Source organism: Leptodactylus fuscus, chromosome 5 (assembly GCF_031893055.1).
Source record: "Leptodactylus fuscus isolate aLepFus1 chromosome 5, aLepFus1.hap2, whole genome shotgun sequence".
Lineage (NCBI taxonomy): Eukaryota > Metazoa > Chordata > Amphibia > Anura > Leptodactylidae > Leptodactylus > Leptodactylus fuscus.
This window is the reverse complement of record NC_134269.1, coordinates 48,928,653-48,951,728: the sequence shown is the minus strand read 5'-3', so window position 1 is coordinate 48,951,728 and position 23,076 is coordinate 48,928,653. Positions and strand designations below refer to the sequence as shown.

General features: G+C 41.8%; 1 protein-coding gene across 1 annotated transcript in view; it reads right to left on the bottom strand.

Annotated features, from left to right (window-relative positions):
* Nucleotides 1-23,076, bottom strand: part of ADRA1A (adrenoceptor alpha 1A) — a 99,770-nt gene that overhangs the window by 13,393 nt on the left and 63,301 nt on the right. The window contains exon 2 of the mRNA XM_075273165.1: nucleotides 19,077-20,683. Coding sequence (XP_075129266.1) covers nucleotides 19,077-19,974 — 898 coding nt within the window. The 5' untranslated portion in view covers nucleotides 19,975-20,683. The remainder of the gene's footprint in view (nucleotides 1-19,076; nucleotides 20,684-23,076) is intronic.

Below are 23,076 nucleotides of genomic sequence, written 5' to 3'. Positions count from 1 at the left end.
AGATGATACAGACATAACAGAATGAGGTTGGAAACGTTCTAATAAATATGGTGTATTGGCATATGGCTTTGCGTTACATGACATTTCATAGTCCTAAGGCATGTTTCAGACAGGAGGAATTTTTGCATACTGAAAGGCAACCACAGATGATTTTAAACTTTTTGTACATTTTTTTCCAGATATTTTTGTAGTTTAACTTTGATCACATCCTCATCGGGATTTCAGTTTTTCTGTTCTGCTATGGAAACGGAAAAAACTAAATCCTGGCAGTGATGGATCTGCTGTATGATGGGCAGAAATGGATCTTGATTTGACTGTAATGGGGGTATTGGGTATCGGTCATGGTTTATATCAGTTTGACAAATGTGAAAGGTTCTGCAAGGAGAACTATTTGGTCTGTAATTTCTTATGGAATTTGCAACAGAGGTTCCTAATAGGACATCAGATGCAGATGTGAACATAGCCTTATATTGAGAAAAAAATAATAACTAAGAAAATTAGCATCCACCAAAATTACAAAAACCAGAATTCCACTTTCTACATAGATACACTTGTATGAAACATTAATGGAAAATTCACCATAATTAAAACTATAAGCAAATCAATGGACAGAATTAAAATTCATAGTAAATTCTTATTATAAATCTCAAAATGGAAAAAAAAATATTTCCAATTAGGTAAATGGATCCCAAATGTAGCAGGTTGACAATGTAACCTTTCTATAAATGTAGAGTATTATATACCATAACATACCTAAATCCGGTTTATATTGATCGCTGCCTGTCTAACCAGCTCCGTCTCATGGGCCTGTCACCTCCATTGAGTGAATGTAAACAGTTTACACGTGGTAAGGCCTATCTGGTGGAGACGACTGCAAACACTTCAGATCTGCTTTCACTAAAATGACTTTTACCACCCTTTGCCCTATGAAAGCCAGTACAACAAACACCCAGACAGGCTGAGTTTATGGAAAATGGCTAGCACACCAATCCCCCATTTCATATGACAGCTTCCTTTTCCAAACACAGACAGAGGAGCTTAGCTGGTTCTCCTAAAATACGAGACCCTTGAGCATGTTTAACTATGCGATACCCTAAGAAGTCCTGTTCTATTTTTATATAGTGGAAGTATCAGCGTGTTTTTAAGAGTGACCCCAGGAAGCACTAAAACAGTCCTGTATATGTACAATTATTAAAATTATGGGGAAAATGAATTTTGGAATTCTTTAATAAACAGAATGATGAAATGGAGCATTCTGACATGTTTATTAAATGCTTGTACTCCCATTAAATAATTTGAGGATATCTTTCCTTAAAATTCTACATTGTGCCCTCTGTTACCCCTCGTTCACATCTGTGTTGGTGTTCCGTCCGGGGGAGGCGCTGTGCAGTAATGGGGTCCGTGTGCTTGCCGCCAGATCTCCGCACCGAACATGCGGACAGGAAAGTACTTCACAATCTATGATTGTGATTCATGTAGGATTCGTGCGGGCAGCGCGCGGCAAGCACACGGACCCCATTATAGTCTATGGGGATCCGTGTGCTTTTACTGCACAACGCCTGCAACTGAGTTTGGTATTCCGTTCAGGGGGGTCCCCATGTGGGACTCCCCCAGACAGAATAACAACGCAGATGTGAACTAACCCTTATTCCTTCTGGAAATTTATAAATGAATTGACAACTGGGTGTTAACACTTCCATTCTTTAGTGTGTGTTCCAACACAATTTGATACTCTGCCATTAAGAAAAAGGCACAAAAATGTTCACATTCTCATTCCAGCATTGGAAAGTGGAGGAACATTTCAGGACAGAAGTGTTAGACTTAAGCCAAATATATAAAACATTATGCAATGTTTGATAAATTTGGCACAATTTACAATAATTTCCAGCAAAACTGACTTCAAGAATTCAGCCCAGTGTAAATCTTTTTAATTGTATTCCATAGAAGTTGTTGTAATGTTTAGCTTCTCCAGTGCTGGCACTGCAGGGAAACTGAATACTTATAGATGACGGATAATCTCTAAAGATTCCAGTAGGTGGATCCTCTGTGGATTATTGGCAAGACCTACTAAGTTACTTGAAGTACTAAAGTGGAAAAGTTTACCTGCCCTGGCTACGTCTGTAGCCAGTGGCATAACTACCGCTGTAGCAGCAGACGCAGCTGCCACAGGGCCCGGGACATTAGGGGGCCTGGCAACAGCCGCTACTGCTGCGTTTTTGTTTTTTTAATAGGCCCTATTTACTTACTGATCCTGCCAGGGCCGGGATCGGTAAGAGACGCCGCGGGCCCCACAAACACTATCATTATACTCAGGGGTCTTTTCAGACCCCTGAGTATAATGATCGGAGACCAGGGATAGGTAAGAAACATAAAAAACACTGTTACTTACCTCTCCACGATCCGGGCAGGCTTCAGGCCTAGTCGTCTGACGTCTCTGACGTCACATGACCTCAGCCTGCATCCCGGGTAATGTGTCGTCTGACGTCATAGAAGATGGACTACAGCGGAGGCTGACAGCAGAGGCTGACAGCGGAGGACTGCAGCGGAGCCGAGAGTTAGGTGAGTAACAGTGTTTTTTTTATTTTTTATCCCCCCTGGGTCTTCGATTATTATACTCTTGGGTGCGAAAAGACCCCAGAGTATAATAATTGTTTATGGGTGTCCACAGTGGGGCATAATAGTGTGTGTAGGGGCCACTGAGGGACATAATACTGTGTGCAGGGGCCACTATGGGACATAATACTGTGTGCAGAGGCCACTGAGAGACATAATACTGTGTGTAGGGGCCACTGAGAGACATAATACTGTGTGTAGGGGACACTAAGGGACATAATACTGTGTGCAGGGGCCACTATGGGGGATAATACTGTGTGTAGGGGCCACTGAGAGACATAATACTGTGTGTAGGGGCCACTAAGGGACATAATACTGTGTGCAGGGGCCACTATGGGGGATAATACTGTGTGTAGGGGCCACTGAGAGACATAATACTGTGTGCAGGGGCCACTATGGGACATAATACTGTGTGCAGGGGCCACTATGGGGCATAATACGGTGTGCAGGGGCCTCTAAGGGACATAATACTGTGTGCAGGGGCCACTATGGGGCATAATACTGTGTGCAGGGGCCACTATGGGACATAATACTGTGTGCAGGGGCCACTATGGAGTATAATACTGTTTGCAGGGGCGACTATGGGGCATAATAGAGCGCGCAGGAATGCGGAGGAGGGGGGCAGTCGAGGTCTTGGAATGGTCGAGGAATGCGGAGGTCGGGGGGGGGGGGGGCATGTATATATGTAGGTATCTTTTGTCGCTATGTCAGACTATCGGGCCAGCACAAACCTGCATGTGTGTATCTTCTGCTGTTCAACAGCAAAAAAAATTTATGCCGCTGTGCACAGTGAGTTCTGAACACAGAAGCATAAATGAAGAGACATATAGGATAGATCAACCTAGAGCTGGCACTCTATCTAAGACACCAGATCTGATATAGAGGGACTTGAGAGTCACATCAGTGCTGTCCATTTGTTGCAAAATATTGCTAGAACTGCATCTATAGGAAACTTTGCAGAGTTCTGTCCTCATAATAATGACAGCCATGTTTACCACAGTTTACAGTACATGACTAAGGCTCAGTACACTGCATAGTGGTCATGTCACGGCACTACAGCTGTGCTTCCATTGAAGTAAATGGGAGATGAGTTGCAGTACTCCAGCATGGCCACTACACAGTGTAGTGAGTCTTCTCCTTCTGGCTCTATACAGTATATAGATCTTACACAGAGGCTTCTGAAAACAGCTGATTGGTGCGGGGTGTCAGACCACAAGCTGACAATGATGACCTATCTTAGGGGTAGGTCATCAATATCAACTCCTCCCACCAATACATTAAAATAAAGACACCTATATTAACAGAAACTCTGGGAAATGCCATCTGAACATGTCCAGAGGCTCTTGGCTTGTGTTCTTAGACATCTAAAGTGAACTGGTTACTTGGCCGGAGGAGCTGAATACAAGTCCTGTACATGACTTGATAGCCAAGTGGTTGGAGAAACCCATAGGGGAGCAGCTAAAGATAGAAGCTTCATGAATAGAGAGCTGGGAAGAATTACCATAGAAATCAAGTTACCTTAGTAGCTAGAGACAAATCCTTTCACTTTTCTTATGTATGCTTCCTGCATAATATAGTTCAGCACCAGGAATTAACATTGTCACTAGTATAGCTGCTATTCACATAGGGAATATGAAAAAATATGTGGCCAAATCTGCCAACAAGTACACAACTTCTACTCTGCCTGTGACATTGTCTCTACTAATCTCATTATCTTCCTGTATTAAGGACTTACATCAGAGATAAGAATTATTTTTGTCCAAAGTCTGATGATTCCCAAATCGTCTTGTGGTTTGTCGGCCATTAGTATCAGTGGTTTACCAAGTATGGGATTCAGCTCTATACACATCTATGTGTCTCTATAGATACAGACTACACATAAGCCCTGTGTAGTCAGGTCCAATAGTCAAACTGTCTTCCGCCTCTCCCCTACACCTTACTATTATACATCTGGTAGGTTGGAAAGATATAATATCATTGTACAATCTGACTATAAATATGGAGACTGCATACACAAAATAATGCAATACTTGTAAGCTTGCTGAATTATTTTAAGTACAGTATACCAATAAGACAATAGTTGCAGAGAACGTATCGCTAAGGAAAATGATAAACCAATAAATCCTTCTGTAGTGAATTTGCAGATTAGGAAATCTGGTAACTTGGCGAACCAGACCCAATTGGTTTATCTCTATTTATCATCTCATCTTTGTCTCAGATTCCTTGCCTCATTCCACAATGAAACTCTTCCAATTTGTATTTTGTATCATGATAAATAATTTCCATATGTCCTATTGGGACACATGGACATCAAAGAGTGAGGGTTCATGGTTTGAGATATCCCTCTTTGATCGAAAACAGAGAGCCAATAACAAAAAGCAGGTCTTGCTCTGGAAGAATTGACCCCTCCATATATTACATGCACGGCCATTCATGTAAACAGCTGGTATAAAAAAGTACATTTCCCTTTGGTGGCTGCACCATTAAAAGTGTTTTCCCATAAAACACATTCTGGCATATCTTAAGGATACTCTTAGATACAGGTCCCACCTCAGGGGGACACAAGCCTATGTCTAAAATGAACCTCCAGGGTCTGTCCACTGGCTCTACCTCATTGTGACCATGCTGACAGTGAAATTGTAAGGGAATTGCTAGTTGTGTAATTCCCTAGTGCTGCTGCTGGAACAATGGAAAAAGAGAAAGACAAAGACATTGAGCCCTAAAACTCGACCCAGCCCCTGTCCCTATCTAATTGCCATAACTGTCGCAATGACAGGTGCAACTGGGCGGCGATCCCTTCTTGGAATACGTGTATAGAGAACAAGATAAGACAAATAACACAGAAGAGGAGTCAGCAAGTCAAGGGTCAAAGCCAGAGAGACAAGAAGTACCAAATAGTAATCCAAAAGAGTAGTCACAGGGGAAACCAAAGGTCAGAAGTCAGTAATACAATAGGAAGAGAACAGCTAGCAAGCAACAAAGTCACAAGACAGAGTCACAATAACCAGCAAACCTGTGTGGACTGATGACCTGTTTATAGGAAGTCCAGAACCAGAGGTGGAATCTACATCTATCCGACATTGATGGTCTAACCTGTGGATATGCCATAAATGCTTTTTGATGGACAGCCCCTTTTATTGTGTAGACAAGGAGACCCTCCAGTCTTTTAATGGACAATGTCCTAAATTCTCTGCTGCTGCTGTATTTGTGTGTAGGGTATTTGGTGAGAGGCTTCATGTCTCATGATGAAGTCGGTCACATGGATCCCATTATTTATGCAGGGTGCAGGGTTACTTGGAGGACATTGTAGAAGCTAGTTATTGTCCCTTCTGAAGTTGAGCTCTGACAATGCTCACAATTAGATGTGGTTTTTGCTAAAAAAGAAATATATACAGTTTTGTGTGCCATAGATTTGCATAACTTTTCTAAAATCCTTTTCATTTAAATTTCATGTAACATCTGGATATGTCTGAACAAAGCCTTAATGTGCAATGAAGTTGTTAGTGAAAACCTGACAAAACTGTATAAAAAATTCGGATAAACTACAGTCATAAAAGGCATTCTGCAAAAAGTTGTAGATACATTTTAAATGAGCTGGTATAAAGGTGGCCGCTTCCAGCTGGCACGGTTACCACTACAGCAGGGATCTATATAGAAATACAGGACATTGATGTGAACATTTTCAAGGTAGTCATGTTCCCAAAAGGAAACGTGGACCTGCTAAGCATTTAAAGGCAATGTTACACCTTTTATCTTTTGCAATCTTCCCTGGAGTCTTTCATGTGGAGGAAGATGTATCATAGTCGTATCAGACCTTTCGTGACTTCACTATTAATAACAAGTACTCAAGAGACGTCTGTCTATAGCAGCTCCTGAACTGCACATGAACAAACTCCTTCTGTAATTCAGTATGTCAATGCTGGATGGGGGTAGAAGTGGCACAAAACACAGCCTCAACTCAATGCTGAGTCTGGAAATGCGGCCAAACTCAAACCTAAATTAAGTCTCTGTGGTTCTATACAGAAGTGTTTGGTTTATGCATTTCTAAGATACTGGAACACACTGGGGCACAGTTACTGATGTTGGTCCGATGCCGAGTGATATGTTGGTATGTAATTACACTGCAATGTCAACTCAGGGATATGGTGCGGTTACTGAAATATGGCAGATTGTATCTGGTGTATTTCACTACCACTTTTCTACATTGAAACATAGATGAGACTTGAAAGTCTACTCGTGACTTATGACGAAAGTCTTTCTAATGCTATATCAGAAAACCGTTATAATTATATTAATAAATGTCCCTCTTATAATGAGGGGGGCAGTACAGACAGTAGATGGAACCTGTGCGGGAATAGCATATATCCCTTGTTATTCCATAGAGTACAACCTTTATGGTCTCTCTAATAATTGGTATTGAAATTTGTAGCCAAAAAAAAAGCATTTATATGCAATCTAATAGAGATCTTCTTTAGGGTGACAGTGGGTCCCCTAACCTCTCGGGCCTCTGTGCACCAGGGGTCTGGTATGTTCACCACTGTGTTTACTATATTAGATTGTTTTATTGGATGGAAGCCCTGTCTATAGTGATGTCACTGGACATCAATCATAAATATTTGTTATCAGGTTAAATTGACGGTGCACTCTTTATTTTATATTTTCCATATTTGTGTGCAGTATGTATATAGTTTTGCATGTAACTTGCCCCCTTGAATTGGCCGGTCCGCTGTCAATGGGGAGAAACTGAGCTATTGATAGCTTCCATCCAGCAAGTTCTAGAAAGCTGTAAGAAACCTAGAGTCTTCTACAAGTTTACATAAAGCAATGTTGTGCGTGAGCTGAGCTGTTACTGAGAACCACTGCAACCCTGAAACAGTTAAAACTGAGCTGCCTTCAGCCAAAAGGAGAAGTTCTGGAGTCAGGCAAGTGCCTTCTTGTGAAGTCTAAGGACAAGTATAACAAGGATCACTCGGTCGAGACACAGGATGGACAGGACATTTTGGACATATAGCACCTAGAGAGAGGGAGACCGAGACCAAAGCACAGGCTGCTAGAACTACCAAACACCAAACTCAACCCATACCCACAGTGGACCTCTGTATTCTGGGATCTGATGGTTGTTTTATTGCATTGGATGCAACTACAGGTCTCCTAAGTCAGAATTCCTGCAACAACATCATGGGCATTCCAACCTCCATCTGGCTCAGGAGGGCTGAAGACTATTATTACATGCCCCGGAAAAAGACTACCACTATCATTAGGTAGATCACCGGCCCACTCAGCTCTGCACCAGCCCAGGGGTTTAGCTGGAGTAATTGGTGAAGTCTACAAGTCAACAAGACAAATGCAGTCTTTACTATTTCTGCCTCCAGGCTCCTTCCAACATATTGTTGCAATGGCATAAAGTCGAAGTCTAAATCATAATCTGCCAATTTACTGCAGTACTTCTGGAAATTTTAAGAACACATACCAGTCTGTCATTGCAGTTTTACTTTAATGGTTATCCTGAATAAGACAAGACTGCCTTGTGAGCAATTCTGTAGTGCAAGAATAGCAACAGGGACTTAAACTACACTTTGGTGAAATATCTCTTTATTTAGCCCATCAGTACTAGGCATGGAGATGTATGGAGAACGGTGAACTCACTCACTCAGCACACTTATCTTATGACCACCCAGCAGACCTCCTGGCAGGTGATGGGATCAGTAGACTGACTTGATGATTCACACAACAGTCAGACGTCTCCTGTTCTATAGAAGGGTGGATTCACACTACCATTATTTAAGGTCCGTTGCTCTCATCCATCACAAGATGGCAGGTGCAGTTACAACCTCCTCTGCCAGGTGTATATCTGTATTTCACCATCAGGAGGACAAGTATCCGTCGTAGTAGGCTGTAATAACGGTAGTGTGACCATAGCTCTAATGTAAGAGAACCTTTAAGTAAGACTCTTACCGACTTGTATAGAAAAGAGGGATGTCTTGATGTCTGCCGATCTCATAGCCTGCCCTGTTCAGTGACCATATCAGAAGAATCCCATGCCCACTTTGCGGTCAAAACCAGCGTGGTTTTGGAAATCGCAGCATGTCATTTATATCTATGGAAACGCTGGTGGCTTCCCTGTAGATATAATTGTAACAAAAAGTCCAAAGAGAAACACTCTGCAGGGCAACATGGTGGCTCAGTCATTAACACTGCAGCCTTGCAGTGCTGGAGTCCTGGGTTTGAATCCTGCCAGGAACAACATCTGTGAAGAGTTTGTATGTTCTCCCGCTGCTTGTGCAGATTTCCTCCCATACACCAAAGACGCACTGATAGGGAAAAATGGTCATTGTGAGCCCTATATGGGGATCACAATCTACATAAAAAAATGCTGTTGGGAATTGAGATCATCAATTGGATCTCAATCCTGAATAGTGTTAAAAAAACCCCCAAACTCTGCAAACTTTCTGTTTAAAGTGCTGTGGGAAGAACCGCGATGCGTTCCTGATGCGTTTTTTCTCGCAGCAACTTATAGCTGCGGGTCGTCCCATGAAGCCTTCGCCTAAAGAGGTTGTCCAGGATTACAAAAACAATCCAACAAATATTCACAGGTGATGTGTAGTATTACAGTTTAGACCCATCCACTTTACTGCACCATTAATTCCATATTGCTATATAGTTGGTAAAGGGGTTTATATACATAAATCACAAAGCTAGCTAGATGACTGACATAGTACAGTAAGAAGAACACGTCCTGCAAGGGCTTAAACTGAATATACAAGGGATGGTCAATAGAGATGGTTGGCAATGATGATAGTGTAGTGGCAGCGGGGTTACTGCAGGTTGGAGGCTTTCATGTTGCGTTTGAAGGTTTCGATCACAGAGGCTGTCTGAGGTGTTTGGATACTGAGTTCCAGAGTATGGGGGATGTGCAGGAGAAATCTTGGAGATGATTATGTCAGGAGCAGATAGGGGTCAGCACTGAAATATCACATGCAACCCATAGACTAGAAGAAAGAACGAGAGCAGGCTTTTTTTTTTTTGCTAAATCTGGTCATCCTATTTAACTATAGTTGGTGGAGAAGTTGAAGTTACAACAAAGCCCAAAAACCAGAGGTGCCTGGAGACCGGAACTAGAAGTGAGGAAATTATTTCTATTTTATTTTATAACTAAAACTGAGAAATATATAACAATATATACTCTATATGTCCGAGGAGATCGGCCATGTCTTCTCCTTCTCTTCCTTACAGTCCTGTGTCTTGCTCTAACACAAGTGAATGGAGCCGGAGCTCCCTGCTGTGCCCAGTCTGCAGTAGGACAGAAGGATCATTGAGCGTTGTCCCTCCAGCTACGTCCTCCACGTCACCGTGAAGATGAGCAGATCAGCGGCGGATGAACCCGTGTTCTCTGCAGGATTTCTACAAGACTGTCACGTGCGTAATTCTGGAGATTACCAAACAGTGAGAACCCCCATATTCCTTGTATACTTAACCATTCTTTTATAGGTTTTGTGTTCCTTTAAGCTCTCCAGCAATTGCAAAACTACAACTGGCAGCATCCATAAACATTCTCCAATACCATACTCAGACATGTCGAGTCACATAAAGTCAATCAGGAATGAGACAGATGCGCGACAATGAAGGAACATGGCAATAAAATTCTGTCAGGAGAGTCGTGCAACCAAACTAATAAAAGTACAATGCAGAATGTGAACATGTGTCACAGCCTCGCGGGCCCTTTCATCAGCAGCACACAAGACAGATGGAGATGGTAAATTCTCAACAGTTAATGCAAAACTTGGGCTTAATGAACAAGAACGTGTTATAGACTAAGAGAGATATGATTAAAAACAAGGGGGCTATCACTAAAAATGCCATATAGGACAGGGAATTCATAAAAGAGTAATGAATATGGGAACAACATCCCTCCATATTATTTACTAGGGTCTCACTGTTCCCATATCTGGGTAAAGAGTGTTTGGAGGGGGTGAGACTGGCAGAGCTGGCTGTAGTGTGGTTGGTGCCCTGGGCCATACTATATAGTGCCCAAATAAAATAATCAAAATACCCAAAGGACATACATTATATAACCACATGGCAAATTTACTGCAGAAATTTCCACGATTGTCCTATTCGTCTGCACATGCTTCAGCAACAGCCCTATTCAGACGTACAGGATTTATTTTCAGAAGTGGAAATTTCTGCAACTCATCTGCTACATGTTAATACACAGTCTACCAATAAGTATGTGGACCCCTGTGGTAGAATAGAAAAACAGAATTTTTTCACATTCAATACTTGGTAGAACCCAGCAGATGCTTCCTTACGGATGGTATTGATAGACACAATACTCCCGGATGCCTGGTGAAACTCCTGGTGTATGTGAGCCATCGGTTGGGTGCGGTTTCTCTGGCCAGCACTCGTCGGTCTCTATCTCCCAGTTTCGGGGATCTGCCGACTCGGGGCACATTCTGACAATCACCGTTTACCTTCCACTTCATAATCACATAGACCACTGTCGATTTTGGATAATTCAGTTCGCTTGCTATGTCCCTTAAGGATCGACCATTTCTGTGGACCCCACAATTTCCCCTTTCTCAAAATCAGACAACTCTGCACTTCATGGCATCTTGAATGCGACTAATGCCAATGCACTAATGCCAATGCTGTTTCCTATTTAATGGCAGAAGGTGTGACGTACATCACAACCGCAGATATCTTCATTTGCATGGGTGTCCAAATACTTATTGGTAGACAGTGTATACTCTCATACTGTTTAGTAGGGTATATTTTGTATTGCTGTCAGTGCATTCTGTACAGCTAGTTTATTTTACAGGTTTGGGCACTGAGTGTGCTGGGTGTGGAGCCAGTGACTCCCCCCTTCAGAAGTCGTGCTCTGGCTCTGTAGACAGTAATAGTGGTCAAAGATGTAATAATGCTTTCTGTAGCCCAGGATCACAAATACAAGAAGTAGGAGTGCATTCATATGTTCAGGTTCTGTGCAACTAAGACAGCATCAAAACTACAGAGGAAAAAGCTGCATGTGGATTTAGGCTGAGGCCCCACATTGTGGAAACGCATCTTTTTTTGTTGCAGATTTTGTTGCATTTTTTGAGTCAAAGCCAAGAATGGCTACAAATGGAAAGGGAAATAAATAGGAACTTTTTATACTTCTACCTTCTGCTCAATCCACTCCTGGCTTTGGCTCAAAAAACCGCCTTAGCCTTAGAGCATAACTAAAGGCTCACAGGCCCTGGTACAAAGATTCAGCTTGGGCCCCGAAAGTTGGAAACTGTGTCTACTTAATAAGCTCCTTGCAGGACTTTTCTCTCTGCTGATTTTACAGTGGGTACGGAAAGTATTCAGAACCCTTTAAATTTTTCACTCTTTGTTTCATTGCAGGCATTTGCTAAAATCAAAAAAGTTCATTTTATTTCTCATGAATGTACACTCAGCCCCATCTTGACAGATAAAAACAGAAATGTAGATATTTTTGCAAATTTATTAAAAAAGAAAACCTGAAATATCACATGGTCATCAGTATTCAGACCTTTTGCTCAGTATTCAGACCTTTTGCTCAGTATTGAGTATTTGCACCCTTTTGAGCTAGTACAACTATGAGTCTTCTTGGGAATGATGCAACAAGTTTTTCACATCTGGATTTGGGGATCCTCTCCAGTTCCATCAGGTTGGATAGTGAATGTTGGTGGACAGCCATTTTCAGGTCTCTCCAGAGATGTTCAATTGGGTTTAGATCAGGGCTCTGGCTGGGCCAGTCAAGAATAGTCATAGAGTTGGTCCAAAGCCACTCCTTTGTTATTTTAGCTGTGTGCTTAGGGTCATTGTCTTGTTGGAAGGTGAACCTTCGGCCCAGCGCACTCTGGAAGAGGTTTTCTTCCAGGATATCTCTGTAATTGGCCGCATTCATCTTTCCTTTAATTGTAACTGGTTGTCCTGTTGCTGCAGCTGAGAAACACCCCCATAACATGTGCTGCCACCACCATGTTTCACTGTTGGGATTGTATTGGGCAGGTGATGAGGAGTGCCTGGTTATCTTCACACATACCTCTTAAAATTAACGCCAAAAAGTTCAATCTTCGTCTCATCAGTTCAGAGAATCTTATTCCTCATAGTCTGGCAGTCCTTCATATGTCTTTTTTGCCAAACTCTATGCAGGCTTTCATATGTCTTACACTGAGGAGAGGCTTCATTTGGCCCCTCTGCCATAAAGCCCCGACTGGTGGAGGGCTGCAGTGATAGGTGACTTTGTGGCACTTTCTCCCACCTCCCTACTGCATCTCTGGAGCTCAGCCACAGTGATCTTTGGCTTCTTCTTTACCTCTCTCACCAAGGCTCTTCTCCCACAATTGCTCGGTTTGCCTGGACGGCCAGGTTTAGGAACAGTTCTGGTCATCCCAAACTTCTTCCATTTAAGGATAATGGAGGCCACTGTGCTCTTAGGAACCTTGAGTTCTGCAGAAATTCTTTTGTAACCTTGGCCAGATCTGTGCCTTGCCACAATTCTGTCTCTGAGCTCCTTGGGCAGTTCCTTTGACCTCTTGATTCTCATTTGCTCTTGCACGCACTGTGAGCTGTGAGGTCTTATATAGACAAGTGTGTGCCTTTCCTAATCAAGTCCAATCAGTTTAATTAAACACAGTTGGACTTCAATGAAGGAGAAGAACCATCTCATGGAGGAACAGAAGGAAATGGACAGAATTTGAGTTAAATATGATTGTCACACCAAAGGGTCTGAATACTTATCACCATGGGAAATTTCAGCTTTTCTTTTTTAATGAATTTGCAAAAATATCTACATTTCAGGTTTTTTTTCTGTTAAGATGGGGCTGAGTATAAATTAATGAGAAATAAAATGAACTTTTTTGGTTTTAGCAAATGGCTGCAATGAAACAAACAGTGAAAAATTTAAAGGGGTCTGAATACTTTGCGTACCCACTGTAGGTGGATTCTGCAGCAAAGTCTCCAACACAAGTGTGAATCCAGCCTTAGAGCACTGCGACCCCTATAGTTACTGCTGTGACTGAAATATCTGCTGAGCTTGGACTTCTCTACTTACTAAATAGGGAGCCAACCTTATATTTTATTAGAAGTGGACCTGTCACCTATCCTGACATGTTTGGTTTAGTAAATGCTTTCATTCCCCATGAAAATACAATTCTGGAGCCTGTTATCTTCTGTGGCTATATCATCCATGCCTAGAGAGTGAGCGGATAGTACCAGACCAGTACTGGTCATGCCCAGGTCTCCATTCATCCATACAGGAATAACAGGAATAACACAATGCAGATGTATACAATTGTAATTGTTATATTATGGAGAATACCAGGCATGTCAGAGATGGTGAAGATCCTCTTCATCAATTTTCGCAACATTTTATACAATTGCACTGACTTAAAAATAAAGTTTCTATCCACAGAACTTTCTGCACTCAGGAATAAGCACTGGATGGTGTTAATACATCTTCTTGTCACCTCGGCTCATTATAGTTGTTTTCATTCAGATGACTCATTTTAAAAGCCATAATGCCAAGACTTTTTACGGATCTTGAAGTTATTTCTCAGATTATGTGATAAGGAAAAGATTTTGTTCATTTTATTGGCTTTTTTTCGATTTATGCTTGACACACCGGTGACAGATATACAACAGATCTACTACCCATAGAAGACATCAATGGACTGGAGTTGTGAAATCTCATAATATTGCTGTAGCTAGGCTGTGGTATATTCAAGAATTTCAAGACCAATTTCATGTAGTAGAAGGCAGTACCATATACTTCTGGATGGTAGAAGGTTGCACCCAATACTGAAGATCATAGGTTCAATTAAAGAGGACCTGTCAGCAGATCTGAAAAGCCCAATAACATACATCATCTGATAGGCGCTGGCACCCTGAATTTTGGTGTTTTGTTTATCCACATCTGTTCAGCCATTCCAAAGATTAAAGCCCTGTTACTGTTGATGCAGATTAGGGTATACTAGCCAGATTGGGGGTCTCTGTGTACTATATGCCATGCAGTATTACCACTCACTTGGTTAGTGTACCCTAATTCGTAACATTAAACAATCAACACTAAAAGGGTTTATATCTTAGGAATGGCTGAACAGAATACTGAAGGTGACGGTAACAGATGATGTAAGTCATTATTATTTTCAGATCTGCTGACAGATCTTCCTTAAGACTAGAGATGAGCGAACACTGTTCGGATCAGCCGATCCGAACAGCACGCACCCATAGAAATGAATGGAAGCACCTGTGACGCCGGCCGCCGGTAAAGTCAGCGTCACAGGTGCTTCCATTCATTTCTATGGGTGCGTGCTGTTCGGATCAGCTCATCTCTACTTAAGACTCTTCTTCCATGGGTTCTCAATGGTACATATACTTTATGATCAAAGGAATGTTGCTAAGAAACATGTTACACCTGTAAAATAAAAAACAGCATTAACAATAAATGGAGTGTTTTCCAATGTAGTTCCGATTAAACCAACTGTACCATGCGCATGCACCCTCATAGTCAGCTGCATAGTAAATTCACTACCAGGTGATGCATTGTTACATACATTCGCACATGTTATCTACCTGGCCATACATTTTAGATTAGTGTTACCCAAGCCAGCTGATTTCAGTGGGACAGACGGTGACCGACCCTCTAAGGACCCAACTTTCCCCTTACATATTGATATAAGAATTATGCTGTTGGAGGAAGCCTGTCACCATAACCCTGCAGATAGGTCACCTAAATTAAACAGTGTTCCCATTGTGAATTGCTGCCTTTGTTGCTGAGATATTGCTGTTTTTGTCAAAATGCAAATGAGCTCCTTGGAGCTATGGGCTGTCCAAAGAGGTAAGCAGCAACACCCTCATGGCTGCAAGGAGTTTATTTGCATACAGCAAAAATAACATCTTGGTAACACAGGCACCAACTCATAAGGATTCAGGTGTCTACGGGGCAGCACAGTGGCTCAGTAGTTAGCACTGGAGTCCTGAGTTCGAATCCCACCAGGTACAACAACTGCAAGGAGTTTGTCTGTTCTCCCCATGTTTGCGTAGATTTCCTCCCATTCTACAAAGACATCCTGAGAGGAAACAATGTACATTGTGATCCCTATAGGAGGCTCACAATCTACATATAAAAAAAAGGATTCAAGTGTCTCTAACCTATGCTGGATGCATTGAGACTCCCTTTTGTTCTCAGGGGAGATAAGTCACCATCAGGGTTGTAGTGGCTTAATCTTTTATCTGAATTCAGAAGACATGCAAGCTAAGGGTGCATATGTATGGGAACATCGAATAGAACAGCTGTTGGCTGAAGAAAGACAGCTATCTGAAGTGTATGGCTTTAAGAGTAAGCCCCCGTAGCCGCTAGGGCACGTCCGCTGGGAGTCACACTTGTGCACGCCATTAATTTGCAGTTGTAAAGGTCTTATGTTCATTAAATAATGAAAATGCCCAATATCAATTATAAGCTTGTGTTGACGTAACACTCCATTACACACAGACTGTAGAACTGACACTTGGATGCACCTGCTAATAAATTACTACAGAGGGGTCGCTCGACAGTGTCGCTGCCGTGCAAATATCATTTCACTACATTGGTCTTGTTAGTTCCTGAGCCGTTGTACAGAGTAGTACACTAGACATATAACACAGTCCTATGAAAAAGTTTGGGCACCCCTATTAATCTTAATCATTTTTTGTTCTAAATATTTTGGTGTTTGCAACAGCCATTTCAGTTTGATATATCTAATAACTGATGGACACAGTAATATTTCAGGATTGAAATGAGGTTTATTGTACTAACAGAAAATGTGCAATATGCATTAAACCAAAATTTGACCGGTGCAAAAGTATGGGCACCCTTATCATTTTATTGATTTGAATTCCCCTAACTACTTTTTACTGACTTACTGAAGCACAAAATTGGTTTTGTAACCTCAGTGAGCTTTGAACTTCATAGCCAGATGTATTCAATCATAAGAAAAGGTATTTAAGGTGGCCAATTGCAAGTTGATCTCCTATTTGAATCTCCTCTGAAGAGTGGCATCATGGGCTACTCAAAACAACTCTCAAATGATCTGAAAACAAAGATTGTTCAACATAGTTGTTCAGGGGAAGGATACAAAAAGTTGTCTCAGAGATTTAACCTGTCAGTTTCCACTGTGAGGAACATAGTAAGGAAATGGAAGACCACAGGGACAGTTCTTGTTAAGCCCAGAAGTGGCAGGCCAAGAAAAATATCAGAAAGGCAGAGAAGAAGAATGGTGAGAACAGTCAAGGACAATCCACAGACCACCTCCAAAGAGCTGCAGCATCATCTTGCTGCAGATGGTGTCACTGTGCATCGGTCAACTATACAGCGCACTTTGCACAAATAGAAGCTGTATGGGAGAGTGATGAGAAAGAAGCCGTTTCTGCAAGCACGCCACAAACAGAGTCGCCTGAGGTATGCAGAAGCACATTTGGACAAGCCAGCTTCATTTTGGAAGAAGTTCCTGTGGACTGATGAAACAAAGATTGAGTTGTTTGGTCATACAAAAAGGCATTATGCATGGCGTCCAAAAAAAACAGCATTACAAGAAAAACACATGCTACCCACTGTAAAATTTGGTGGAGGTTCCATCATGCTTTGGGGCTGTGTGGCCAATGCCGGCATCGGGAATCTTGTTAAAGTTGAGGGTCGCATGGATTCCACTCAGCATCCGCAGATTCTTGAGAATAATGTTCAAGAATCAGTGACGAAGTTGAAGTTACGCCGGGGATGGATATTTCAGCAAGACAATGATCCAAAACACCGCTCCAAATCGACTCAGGAATTCATGCAGAGGAAAAATTACAATGTTCTGGAATGGCCATCCCAGTCCCCAGACCTGAATATCATTGAACATCTGTGGGATGATCTGAAGCGGGCTGTCCATGGTCGGCCACCATCAAACTTAACTGAACTTGAATTGTTTTGTAAAGAGGAATGGTCCAAAATACCTTCATCCAGGATCCAGGAACTGATTAAAAGCTACAGGAGGTGACTAGAGGCTGTTATCTTTGCAAAAGGAGGATCTACTAAATATTAATGTCACTTTTCTGTTGAGGTGCCCATACTTTTGCACCAGTCAAATTTTGGTTTAATGCATATTGCACATTTTCTGTTAGTACAATAAACCTCATTTCAATCCTGAAATATTACTGTGTCCATCAGTTATTAGATATATCAAACTGAAATGGCTGTTGCAAACACCAAAATATTTAGAACTAAAAATGATTAAGATTAATAGGGGTGCCCAAACTTTTTCATAGGACTGTATCATGAAACAAGCCGCAAACCTCTGTGTGTCTGATCTAATGCACAAGGAGGTGTAGTATGTGTCCATACATACATACTACATCTGTACATGCACGTTACAACATAGGAGCAATTGAGCAGAATAATATACTTAGGCCTTATACACAGGACGGTGACGATTCTGACAGATCTAATGGCCATTAAAAACCATACATGTTCATTTTGAATTTGTTTTCATCAGTGTCGGTGAAAACAGACAAAGAAACAGCATGTCAGCTTTATTGAGGCTGTTATAAACGATCAAAAAACGGACATGTAAATAGACACATTGAATTTAAAGGGATTCTAAAATTAGAATCCCTTTTTCAACATAGACCACGTCAGAATAGCCTTTAGAAAGAATAGTCTTCTCCTACCTTTATTATTCTGATCCTCGCCACTGTTCCGGTGTAATTTCGTTTTTCCTCCATAGGCAAATGAGTCTTCAGAAAGCCCCCTGTGCTGCCTGAAAACTCTCCAGTGATGTCTCCGTCTTCTTCGGCCGACCGCCTCTCCACCGCATGGTGGAGAGGCAGTCGAAGAAGATGGAGGTGTTTCTGGAGAGTCTTCACGCAGCACAGCATACACCCCCTGTGCTTTCTGAAGACTCAGTTCCATACAGAGGAAAAATGAAATTACATTGGAACAGCAGCGAGGATCAGAATAATAAAGGTAAGAGAAGAATAGCCTTTCTAAAGGTTATTTCGACGTGGTCTTTGTTCAAAAAGGGATTGTAATGATAGAATCCCTTTAATGTGGTCTCTAAATAGCTGTTTGCAACGTTGCAAAAATGGTAATTTTTCACTGTTGTGTAAATTGTATCTTATGCATTTAAAGGGTACCTGTAACATGGGAAATGCCGTGTAATCTGCAGGCGGCATGTTATAAAGCAGTATACACTGTCATACAATGGCTAAATAGGACTGCTCACTAGACTTCTAAGCATAGAAAGGGATTTATATGAACAAAATGCAAGGTATACTGTATTCCCATAAAACTATATACCTATCTGCTCTGCTCTTCCTGCTCTATAATATGCTATTCCAAGATCAGACACCATGTTCATCATGAAAGGTTCCCTTTAAAGATGTAAGCCATGTACTCAAAAACACTCCACAAGCACAATGTTACTGATATTGAATCTTACCTATAGGCATTACCAGGAAAAAGGGTAGCCAGCACAGGACAAAGCATCCTACTACGATTCCCAAAGTCTGAGCTGCTTTCTTTTCTCTAGAAAACTTGAGGAGTCGCACTGAGAAGTTAGTCTTTTGCTTTGTACTGGAATTGGAGTTGATACTATCTGGAGTGCTCTTCCGATGAATCCTCAAAGTCACCTCTTCAGAGTCTGATTTGTCACATTTCATCCCTCTATTTAGAACTTTTCCCTCCCTTTTAGCCACAACATAGACCCTGAAATACATGACGAGAATGATGGAGAGTGGAAGGTAGAAGGATCCAAAAGCTGAGAAGAGCACATAGCCCGGCTCTTCTGTGATCTCACAGATTGTTTCATCTTCTGGTGCTGGTTCTTTCCAGCCAAACAAAGGTCCAATTGAGATAACAAGGGACAAGACCCATATACAAAGGAGGGCAAGAAGACCTCGTTTTTCAGTCATGATACTGGGGTATCTCAGCGGGTAGCTGACTCCAATATAGCGGTCTATAGATATGACACATAGGCTCATTATAGAAGCTGTGCAACAAAGGACATCAACTGCAGCCCATATATTACAGAAGATGCGGCCAAAAAGCCAATATCCTTGGATTTCAAAAGTAGCAGAGAAAGGAAGAACCATAGACATTAAGAGAAGGTCCGCAACCGCAAGGTTGACGATGAAATAGTGGGTCACAGTCTGTAGATGCCGATGACATGCCACCGAAAGGATGACTAAAATATTTCCAAGGACACCGAACGTGATGAATATTCCAAAGATGACTCCAATGATGATTGTTTTGGGAATATTGTTGGGCGATGACTGGTGGGTACAGTTTAAGCAGAGAGGGATGGACTCAATGGAATTATTCTGATTAAGTAGGACCATGATCAATATAAATGATGTCTGTTCACAGAAATCCTTTCCTCGGCTTTTCGACAGAAGAGATCTTGTTTATAAGTAAAAGGTCTGGAAATATTTTTTTGGCCACGATGTCCCGCCAGGCTCTGATTAGCGCGTAAAGTCTAGAATTCAGCCAACGCTGTGTTTACATTGCCACTAATTATGATTGATGGGAAGATGGCAACTTTCACTTTTTTGTAATGTTTTCTACTTCTTTAGACTTTTCCCCTTTTAGCGAGATGAATTACAGATGTTGGGATCCTTCATTAGACATCATTTCTTTGGTGAAATTAGAAGTTTTAGGACTTCCTGCTGGTCTTAACTTACTTTACGAGAGTGTCCTTGGGTTAAATTGTTTGTTCTTGCTGTTTTTGGCTGTAAACCATTGAGAAGATCAACAACTAAACGTGCTCCTTTGTGGTTTACACAATATACTAGTGTGGTGGGGTTTGAGTTCTTTTGTATGATGGCTTTACACACTGCGCTATTATGCGTTAACTCACATGAACCTCTCGGGGAATGTTCCAGGAGTTCACAAATGCATTTTAATGGGCTCCGATCCTTAGACAAGACTTTTGTAGATGTTGATGTAGAATGGTCACAACAGATGCCTACTAACTCAAGTAGTATAAACTGGAGTGAATGCTGGTTAGGACAATGCGTTCTTCTCATGTTAATCCAGTTGTCTATTTACCTGAAACATAATAAAGAAAATTGGTAAGAGATTGTATCCTCAACATGGTGTGGCCAGTATATATCTAAATTAGGCATACACATGGTATACATTTCTCTTTAACATGGGAACCTATGGATGACGGATACTATACAGTGGCATATGTAGAAGCTTCCATTAGCGTTGTATTGTATGTTTGGCAATACTCCTGACGTACAGTATTGTACAGAAATGTTAGGCAGGTGTGGAAAAATTGAGAATGGTTTCAGAGATAGAAGTGTTAATTGTTAATTTTTGTCAATGAATAAAATGAAGTGAATATCTAAAGCCCATCAATATTTGGTGTGGCCACCCCTTGGAGGAGAAGTCCTGGAAGTGAAAATATAGAGCCCTGATCTCAACAACATCCAGTCTGTCTGGGATTACATGAAGAGACAGAAGGATTGGGCCAAACCTGCATCCACAGAAGATCTGAGCTTAATTTTCCAAGATGGTGGGAACAACCTCCCTGGCGAGTTCCTTCAATAACTGCAAGTGTACGTAGAAAAATTGATGCTGTTCTCAAGTCAAAGGGTGGACTCCCCATAATATTGATTGATTTCGATTTCTCTAAATTAATTAATTGGCACACCAAAGCTTCTACCACTTCTATTTTTGAAAGCTTACTTTACAGCATTTTGTTTCCATACCTGCCTACAACTTTTGCACCATACAGTATACCCCCAATGCAAAGCATGGCTATCTTATTAAAAATCTGGATAGATAAAAATATTTGTCTTTTTCTGAAATTAATAGTTGAACTTTGCAAGGTTCCGATAGAGAGCACGACCCCATTTTTTCATAAATTGAGGTCTATAATATGGAAAAGCTATGGCTGAAACTATTGCAAAATATGTTATGAAACTGTCTGCCACACAACTTATGTAATATGTCTTCCACAGATCATGTATAATAAAACATGACACAGTGATATCGAGTCCCTATAATTCTCCCTACTACAATGCTCACATGGTGCCATGGTATGCATGAACTACCAGCCACAGTGCCTGTAAAATAAAGCTGTATACTACTCTACATATACACCATTGGCTCGGCAGAGAATACATGTGTTCTGAGTGGGGGGCAGAGGAGAGACACTGCCAGACCCCTCTGGTCATATGTTTTATGTTTTGAGAACAAAATGATCTGGGATGTAGAAATACAACAGCCAAGTTCTTCTCTCCCCAATATCTGGAAGAGTGCGGAGGCCACACACAAACATATCAGATAGCTGGCGGGTCACAACAAAAACTGATGGGTTCAGATGACTTTAATCTAATGTGTATGGTCAGCTTATTATTCGCATCTCAAAAATATGGAATATGAAATCATCTAACCCCTTCCTTGAGGCTGCAGTGAGTGGAGAGATGGCGGTGTAGACGCCTTCTCTCGCTGCTTCTATGGTACTTCTCAGAATAACTGAGCATCCATGATCTGAAATTCTAAGAACTTCCATAAAAGTGAATGGATAAAGTTCCTTATGCTACAGGAAGAATTCTTTCTCCCCCACAGCGAGTTCTTCAAATACCTTCAGGTTAGGCACCTCTTGCAGTCGCGTGCAGCCACTGGTGTTTCCCAAATTGGCCCTCCGTCTATGGTGACCTCATGCTGAGATCAGGGGTGGTTCCTCAGCATTTTACAAACTCCTTGTCACTCCTCCTGAGCAGGCTACACCAGCCTGATTATCTCGTTGGGAATCTGATCTTAATCGAACAATCCCTCTCCAAGACTGGTACTCGGCATTGGGTTTTGTCAGGAAAGTCTCCAGGGGGCGGCTCACTGGGAAATGGCCTGCAAGATAGCACTTAGATGGTATCGAACGCCGACCCAGTTGGCACATATGTCTCCCTCCCATTCCAACCTTTGCTGGAGAGGTTGTGGCACTGGCACCATGCTGCACATGTGGTGGTACTGCCCCCCGGTCTCGGCTTTCTGCACTGCCGCTTTTCAATTTATGTCACATTTGTCTGGTCTCCCGCTGCAACCGTCCCTGGGTCTAGCGCTTTGTTTTCTGATTTCTGCATCCCTCCCTGACACTCTGAGTACTGTACTGGGACAGATCATTTTGGCTGCGAGACTAATAATTGCTCACCATTGGAAGAGCATCTCCTGTTTTACAATAGCGGAACTGATCCAACACGTACACCTAGCCTTCTCTCTGGAACGGATGTTAGCCTCCAAAAACCATAGTTACAGTAAAATGAGTAAGAAGTGGTCTCTTTGGTTTGACTATATTGCGAAAACATATCCCTGGGCGCCTGAATTACCCTTCGGTAGCCTTACTGTCCCTCCCCCGAAAATACTGTTCTCTTTAGTTATGTTTCTCTTGCTCCCCTATTTACCCTTTTCGGATGAGCCTGTCATATCGCATCTTA